At 41.0% G+C, this 9,295-nt stretch overlaps 1 protein-coding gene across 1 annotated transcript in view; it reads left to right on the top strand.

Moving 5' to 3' along the window:
• The first annotated feature begins 5,372 nt into the window (after positions 1–5,372).
• LOC144685059 (mucin-6-like) overlaps positions 5,373–9,295 on the top strand; it is a 264,923-nt gene continuing 261,000 nt past the window's right edge. The window contains exons 1-3 of the mRNA XM_078549593.1: positions 5,373–5,376; positions 5,600–5,709; positions 6,139–6,346. Coding sequence (XP_078405719.1) covers positions 5,373–5,376; positions 5,600–5,709; positions 6,139–6,346 — 322 coding nt within the window. The remainder of the gene's footprint in view (positions 5,377–5,599; positions 5,710–6,138; positions 6,347–9,295) is intronic.

The raw sequence follows: 9,295 nt of genomic DNA, 5'->3' as shown, positions 1-9,295 counted from the left end.
ATTGTAGAAGACTTAGAAAACTTCTAAAAGATCCTTGAAAATCAAGGGGTAAACAGGAGGGAGGAACATAAAACAATCCCCATCACCAGGGAAAAGGTTAGACCTAAGGCTGATGAGCAGCTTTTTGGGAACTAGGAAGGAAATTGAAAATCAGGACCTCAAGAGCAGTAATCTCAGGATTACTCCCAGTGCCATGTGCTAGTGAGCATAAGAATAGCAAGATTGAGCAGTTCAATATGTGGCTAGAGAAATGGAGTAAGAGGGAAAGCTTTAGATTTCTGAGGCATTGGGACCGGTTCTGGGGGCAGGTGGGACCTGTATAAGAAGGATTGGTTATACCTTAACAGGACTGGGACTAGTGTCCTCACAGGGAGGTTTGCTAGTGCTGTTGGAGAGGGTTTAAACTGGATTGACAGGGGGATAGGAACCTGAGGGGAAATTCAGAGAGGAGAGGAGAAAAACTGGCAGTGGGAAGTAGAGAAGTATTAATTAATAAGGAGGATATATCAGAGTACTATCAAGGTAAATAGAATGCTTGGAGAGGTTGATAGAACTAGAGTAAGCTATAGTAAGTCATTAGATAGGGTCAGAGTAAGGGGGAAAGTTAAAAAGCCTAAATCAGGATTAATGCACATGTGCGTGAATGCACAGAGTGTGGTTAATCAGCTTAGTGAACTACAGGCACAGGTTGACAAATGGAGCAATGATATTATTGCTATAACAGACACCTGACTTAAAGAAGGACAGGACTGGGCATTAAATATTCCTGGGTACAAGGTATTCAGGAGAGACAGGAAAGGAAGAAAAGGTGGGGTGGGGGTGGGGGGGGGCGGGGTGGTGGGGGCAGTGGCAGTATTGATTAAAGATGGCATTACAGTACTGAAGAGAGAGATGTTCCAGAGGGGTCAAGGATGGAATCTCTCTGGCTAGAGATAAGGAATGAAAAAGGTGTGATAACATTGATGGGTGTAGTATATACACCACCAGTGGAAGGGATGTAGAGAAACAAATTTGCAAAGAAATTCCAGAGAGGTGTAAGAATTATAGAATAATTATAATGGGGAACTTCAATTATCCAAATATAGACTGAGATAGGAATAGTGCAAAGAGACAAGAAGGACAATAGTTCCTGGAATGTGTTCAAGATAATTTTCTTGTAGCAGTTTGTTTTCGGCCCAATGAGAGGGCAGGTACTCTTGGACCTGGTTCTGGGGAATGAGTTGTCCCGAGTGGATCAAATAACAGTGGGAGAGTATTTAGGGGACAGTGACCATTGCATCGTAAGGTTTAGGTTGGCCATGGAGAAGGGCAAGGAACAACCCAGAGCAGAGAAAATTAATTGGGGGAAAGCCAACTTTGATGGTTTGAGAATACATCTGAGGCGAGTGAGTTGGAATCAAATGTTGACAGAAAAGACAGTGGCTGAACAATGGGCCACCTTCAAAAAGATAGTATTGCAAGCAATGTCAAGGTATATTCTCTTGAAGGGAAAAGGTAGGACAAATAAATCTAGAATGCCCTGGATGACGAGAGAAATAGAGGTGAAGATGAAATGGAAGAAGTGCTTGCACGACAGATGTCAGGTAGAAAATACAATGGAGAATCAGGCTGAATATAGAAGGACAGAGGGGAAGTGAAAAAACTAATCATAAAAGCAAGGAGGGAGCATGAAAAGAGACTAGCAGCTAACGTAAAAGGGAATCCCAAGGTCTTCTATAAGCATGTAAATAATAAAAGGGTGCTTTAAAAAAAGGGTAGGGCCAATTAGGGATAAAAGAGGAGACTTGCATGTGGAGGCAGGGGAAGTAGCGGAGGTATTAAATGAGTACTTTGCATCTGTCTTTATCAAAGAAAGGGGATGCCACCCAGACCAAGGTGAGAGAGGAGGTAATTGATACATTTAAGGAATTTACAGTTGAGAAGGAGGTGGTATTAGAAAGGCTATCTTTACTTACAATTAATTGGGTACCAGGAACATATGAGATGCATCCAAGGATACTGAGGGAGGTGAGAGTGGAAATTTCAGAGGCACTGGTGATAATCTTCCAGTCTTCCTTAGACATAGGAGTGGTGCCGGAGGACTGGAGAATTGCAAATGTTACACCTTTGTTCAAAAAGGGTTGCAAGGATAAGGCCAGCAACTACAGACCAGTCAGTTTGACATCAGTGGTAGGGAAACTTCTGGAAACTATAGTTCGGGACAAAATCAATAGTCACTTAGACAGGTGCGGAGTAATTAAGGAAAGCCAGCATTGGTTCATTAAGGGAAAATCATGTTTAACTAACTTGCTGGAGTTTTTTGAGAAGGTAACAGAGAAGGTTGATGCGGTGTATATAGATTTTCAAAAGGCATTTGATACAGTGCACAAAATAGACTTGTGAGCAAAATTCTAGCTTATGGAATAAAGTGAAAGTGGGCACTTGGATAAGAAATTGGCTGAGAGACAGGAAACAGAGTGGTGAATAAATGTTTTTCAGATTGGAGGAAAGTCTGTAGTGGAGTTCCTCAGGGGTCAGTGTTGGAACCCTGGTTTTCTTGATATATAATAATGACCTAGACTGTGGTGTTCAGGGCATGATTTCAAAATTTGCTGATGAAATGAAGATTGGAAATGTTATCAACTGTGATGAGGACAGTCTTCAACTTCAAAAGAACATTGACATATGGTGGATTGGGCAGACAAATGGCAGATGAAGCTCAATGCAGAGGAGTGTGAGGTGATTCATTTTGACAGGAAGAATGTGGAGAGGCAGAATAAAATTAAGGGAGAAACCCTAAATGAGGTGCAGGAACAAAGCGACCTTGATGTATATGTACATAAGTCATTGAAGGTGGCAGGGCGATTTGAGAGAGCAGTTAATAAAGCATATAGTATCCTAGGTTTTATTAAAAGAGGCATTGAGTACAAGAGTAAGGAGGTCATGTTAAACTTGTATAAGACACTAGTTAGGCATCATCTGGAGTACCGTGTCCAGTTCTGGATGCCATATTTGAGGAAGGATGTGAAGGCATTGGAGAGGCTACAGAGGAGATTTGCAAGAATGATTCCAGGGATGAAGAACTGTAGGTATGAGGATAGATTGGAGAGGTTGGGTCTATTTTCCTTGGAGAAAAGAAGGCTAAGAGGAGACTTGATAGAGATATTCAAGGTCCCGAGGGGTATGGACAGGGTATTTCCACTCGAGAACATCAAGAACTAGAGGGCACAGATTCAAAGTAATGGGCAAAAGGAGTAATAGTGATGTTGAAAAAAGTTTTTTCACCCAGAGGGTGGCTGGAGTCTGGAACAAACTTCCTGAAAGGGTGGTGGAGGCAGGTTTGATCAAGGTATTCAAAAGGGAATTGGATTGCTACCTGAAAAGAGAAAATGTGCAAGGTTACAGGGACAAGGCAGGGGAGTGAGATTAGGTAGAATGCTCTTTCAGCAAGCCAGTGCAGGCTTGATGGGCCAAATGGCCTCCTTTTGCACTGTAAAGATTCTGTGAAGCCTCTCAGACCAGATGACCTGTGTCCTAGGGTCTTAAAAGAAGTTGCTGCAGAGACAGTAGATGCATTGGTTATAATCTTCCAGAATTCCTTAGATTCTGGAAGGATCCCAGTGGATTAGAAAATAGCTGATATAACACCTTTATTCAAGAAAGGATGGTGACAGAAAGTAGGAAGCTACAGGACAGTTAGCATAACATCTGTCATAGGGAAATTGCTAGAATCCATTATTAAGGAGGTTACAGCAGAATACTTAGAAAATTATAATTTGATCAGGCAGGGTCAATATGGGTTTCTGAAAGGGAAATTGTCTTTAACTAATCTATTAGAGTTTTTTGAGGAAGTAACAAGTAAGGTGGATAAAGGGGAACCTGTAGATTTGGTGAATTTGGATTTCCAGATGGCATTTAATAAGGAGCCACATCAAAGGTTACTACGCAAGATAAGGTTACATGCTGTACGAGGTAATATATTAGAATGGACAGAGGATTTGTTAGCTAACAGGAAGCAGATATCAGGGATAAATGGGCCTTTTTCATGTTGGCAAGTTGTAACTGGTGGAGTGCCACAGGGATCAGTGCTACGGCGTCAACTATTTACATTCTACATCAATGATTTGGATGAAGGGATTGAATGTATGGTAGCTAAATTTACTGATTACAGCAAGATAGGTAGGAATGTAAGTTGTCAAGAGGAGGTAGAGAGCCTGCAAAGGGATGTTAGATAGGTTAAGTGAGTGGGCAAAAATTTGGCAGATGGAGTATAATGTGGGAAAATTTGAAATTGTCCACTTTACCTGGAAGAATAGAAAAGTGGTATACTACTTAAATGGAGAGAAATTGCAAAACTTGGTGGCACAGAGAGATATGAGTGTCCTGGTACATGAATCACAAAAAGTTAGCATGCAGATTCAGCAAGTGATTAGGAAAGCAAATGGAATGTTGACCTTTATTGCAAGGGGAATGGAATATAAAACTAGGGAAGTTTTACTGCATGGGATCACTTCTCGAATACTGTGTACGGTTTTGGTCTCCTTATTTGTAAAAAGATATAATTGCTTTAGAAGCAGTTCAGAGAAGGTTTATGCAACTCATTCCTGGGATGAGGATCGTATCTTATGAGGAAAGCTTGAACATGTTGGGCCTATATTGGAGTTTAGAAGAATAAGAGGTGATCGTATTGAAACAAAAAAGATCCTAGGGTGGATAACCGGAGGATGTTTCTCCTTGTGGGAGAAACTAAAACTGGGGGACACAGTTTAAGAATAAGAGATTTACCTTTTCAGAGGGAGATGAGGAGAAATTCTTTCTCTCAGAGGGTTGTTAGTATGTGGAATTCTCTTCCCCAGAAAGCAATGCAGGCTGGCTCATTGAATTTAGTAAAGGCAGAGTTAGGCAGATTTTTGATAGACAAGGGTTATTTGGGGGGGGTGGGGGTGGTGGGGGGGTGGGGGTGGTGGGGGGGCGGGGCAGACAGGAAAGTAGAGTTGAGACTACAACCAGATCAACCATGATCTTATTGAATGATGGAGCAGGCTCGAAGGGCTGAATAGCCTGCTCCTGCTCCTAAGTCCTATGTTGCTATGTTTAAAGCAGTGTGTGTTTTGCTGTCAATATTAATTGATAAAGATTAGGCACAATATAGTGAACTTTATAATGTGAAACGGTGTTTAAATCTTTGTCTATGTTGAAACTCATACACCACTGGACCAGTAAGTGCTGATTTTGCCTGCATCATTGGGTTCAGTGTGAAGTGGCCAGCCAGTAGCATAGAGTAGAAAACAGCTGTCAGGTTGCACTGGCTGAGACCACAGAAAAGTTCATGCTTGCCTTTTAATTTCATCATAATTTCAAAGTGTGCAGCCAAGGAGGCTTGAAGATATAGAATGGGTAAAAAAACATTTGCCAAATAACTTATTTTTGGTGGAATAAGTAAATCTCTTAAATAAACATGTAACTGAAACAATATGCACTGTTAAACTTCAGTTGTTACTTGGACTACTTTAAATGTATAAGAGCCATCATTTGTAGGATTTATACCAGTCTTTCAGTTATCAGCATCATATATTTTGACATATAATGGCATATGACATATAACACAATCTTTGTTTAGGCAAGGTAGTTTCACCTTACGAGTTCGCTAGCAAATATCAAGTAGACGATCCTTCAGAAACATGTCATCCTTTGAACCCAGGAAGATTGGAGGAAAGTTATGTTGACTATGTAAGTATGTTATGCAAACTGTTTAAGTATATTGATTCAGGGCTGGAGCTCGGACTGACCTTTTACAGATGCAGCTCTGCTGGGTGTTAAATGAATAGATTCACTGTAAAATAAGGTGTGTGGTTGGGAGTACCCCTTCCTTCCATCTTTAGAATGTCAGTTATTTCCCTCAGGGGAAGCACAGGGAATCCTGGTATAGTGCCGTTGGGTTGGAGATCTGATACAACAGGTCTTTTCCCCTTTTTCCTCCTCCCTATGCTTGGGTAATGTTGATTCCCTGAACATAGCAAAATCTGCCCACATACATGTTACCTACTCATATCCCTGAACATTTTCTAAAGTCTGTTTTGTTTCACCTTCCTTTTTGCTTAGAAAAAGTTTGCACAATTCGTATTTTCATCATGAAACTAATCTGTTGATTTTTTTTAGGTGTCTGATTGCTCTTGCATGTTGAATAAAGTGGCGCCTCTCTGTAAATTACCAAAGGCAAATTATGTTACTGAATGTCAACGTGATTTATACAAGTGTACTGCCAAAGGTGACACGCAATGCAGTTGTCAGACTTTGTCTGAATATTCCCGACAATGTTCTAGGTTACTGGAGCCAGTCACTAACTGGAGAAATATCTCTTTCTGCCGTAAGTAGGATGACATACCTTATTGCTTGAAATTTGCGGTAATGTATTTGTAATACATTTTGTCACCTGTTTCAATTTCATTGTACTTTGACTGTACATGTAAGAACTTGCTGTTACACATACATTTGCCTCTATTCTTTGCTACCCGGGGGGTGGGGGGTGGGTAAAAGGTTAACGGGTAGGCAGGAATGTGGGGTTGAGGCTACATTCAGATCAGCCATGATCTTATTGAATGCTGGAACAGAGCAGGCCAAGTGGCCTACTCCTGCTCCTAATTCATATGTTTGTATGTTTTCTAGCTTGCACCATCCCATTCACTCATCACCCCTGTGCTCACTGACCGACATTGGCTCCTGGATCACAAAACCCTCTGTGAAAATTCTCATCTTTGTTTACAAATCCTTCCATGGCCTGTCCCCCCCCTCTATTTCCCAAACTTTTACAACACTTTGAAAACTCTGCTTTTGCAACTTTGGCTTCCCCAATATGTACTCCCCACTTCCTTCACAACCTCTACTTTACTTGCCTCCCTATTGGCAACAGTGCCTTTAGCTTTCAAGGCCCTATATTCTGGAATTCCCTGAGAGACCAAAAATTTGTCTATCCTCACCTTAAATATATTCAATGATGGAGCAGCCACAACCCTCTCTTGTAGAGAATTCACAAAACTCGCAACCCTTTGAGTGAAGATATTTCTCCTCAACTCCACCCTAAATAATTGTCTCCTTATCCTGAGACTGTGCTCCCATGTTTTAGATTCCCCAGCAAGCAGAATCAGCCTCTCGGCATCTAACCCGTAAAGCCCCTTCAGAATCTTGCATGTTTCAATGAGATCACTCTCATTCTTCCAAACTCCAGAAAATTTTGGCCCAATTTACTCATCCTTTCATCATAGGTCAACCCCCTCACCCCAGGGATGCAAGTATGTCCTTCTTTAAATATGGAGATCAAAACTGCACACAGTATACCAGATGTGGTCTCACCAAAGCTACGATTGCAGCAAGACTTCTTTGTTCCTGAAATCCAATCCCCAATGTTATGACACAGCAGTTGTTAAAAGCTGAATTATTTGAAATCCCGAAGGGAAACTTTGAACAACTGTCATAACCTATATTTTCAATTGGTATGTTTGAGTTGCAGCTCTAAATTCAGGAATAAGAACCACCAGTTCTCGAGAGGTTTTTATATCAAACTGCATGAGACATTTATTAATTTACGCAAGTTAAACATATACACATGGCTACAAATGACTACTATTATAGCTTTTAACAAATTCCCAAACTAATCTCCACTAAGGCAACAACAACCCATAGACTTTAAGCAGACACCAGGCAAAGCATTTTCACCTTACAAATTCAAAATGAGACTCCTTTCACTTTGATTCCTTTACATACAGTTGTAGGCTTACAGCTGCTTTGATGTTACATGCCTCTTCTCTGCACACACAAAACTGCTTTCTGTTATACCCAGCACTTCTCTTTGAGTGTAAATTCTTATTGTATCATCAGGCCCTTTGAACTCCACCCTTTCTAACAATAAAACTCCTTTCATAGTACCAATTTTATTAGTAATATAAACATTGGTGTCTCCTAACTAGGTGCAAGATTTCACTCCCCTTCTTGAATGCTGTATTCAACAAAATGCAAATGTACCTCTACCTCTGTTTATATCTCAAAACTACTATACATCAAAGCACCCAGACTAGCTGGCTTTAATCCAATTAAAATGCATAGACACAGTCACAGACTAAACCTCTATTTAAAAAATAATATTTTCCAGTAACGCTATATACATCAATAGCTTCATGACACCATGCTTAACCCCCATAAAGGTCCACATGTCATTTGCCTTCCTAATTGCATGCTGTACCTGCTTGCTAACTTTCTGGGCTCCTTGTATGAGCGCACCCAAGTCTCTCTGAACCAATGATCACTATCATAAATACACATAACATCGAAAACCTTGGTAAGCTCAGTCCCTCAACATTTTCTTTTTCAATTTTTAAAATCCTAAATCCCTTGGCCAGAATCTCCTCAGCTGCTGTATCTTCACTGGAAGACAGGTAGAATCCCTGTTTACTCTTGTATTTGGAGTTTCTTTTTTTATTTGCTCACTGGATGTCTAAGGCCAGCATTCCAGCATTTATTGCCCATCCCTGTTGCCCTTGAGAAGGGGTGGTGAGCTGCTTTCTTGCGATCTGTGTGGTGTAGGTACACCCACAGTGCTGTTAGGGAGGTAGTTCTGGGATTTTGACCCAGCGACAATGAGGGAACAGCAATATAGCTCCTAGTTAGAATGTCATGTGACTTGGAAGGGAACTTGCAAGCGGTCCTTGTGTTGCCAGGTAGAAGTAGCATGTTTGGAAAATATTGGCAGCTCACATGAAGGAAAACTAGCAAAATGCATGACAGCAACCAAAGTGAAGGGATTCATGTCAAAAATAATGGGAGAGGAAAGCATAGAAAAGGCTGATGCATTCAAGGGACCTTAAAAAAAGAAAGGTTAGAGTTGGAGCAGTAGGTGGAGCGAACGAGGATTTTGCACATCACTGGATTGTAAATCCAGGCTTCTGGATTTCTCGTCCAATAACGTAACTACCACACTACTTATCTGCAAGCAGAAACCAGATCTATTAACAGACAGCCATTTTAACTGGGTAGTAGCTCTTAAGGCTTCAGCGTTATGGATTGGCGAAGATTTTTCTCAGTGGTTCTCGTCACAAGAAAAGATTGTAATTCTGGCAACATTATTTGGAGCCATACCTAGCAGAAAGGAAGATGGTTGTGGTTGTTGGAGGCCAATCATCTCAAACCCCATAACATCACAGCAGTGTCCTAGGCCTAGCCAACTTCAGATGTTTCATCTGTGCCCTTCCCTCCAACATAAGCTCAGAAGTGGGGATGTTCACTGATGATTACACAGTGTTCATTTCCATTGCAACTCTTCAGA

Source organism: Cetorhinus maximus, chromosome 9 (genome assembly GCF_964194155.1).
Source record: "Cetorhinus maximus chromosome 9, sCetMax3.hap1.1, whole genome shotgun sequence".
NCBI classification, from domain to species: domain Eukaryota; kingdom Metazoa; phylum Chordata; class Chondrichthyes; order Lamniformes; family Cetorhinidae; genus Cetorhinus; species Cetorhinus maximus.
Note: the sequence above shows the minus strand (reverse complement) of the source record. Positions and strands in the feature narration are given on the sequence as shown.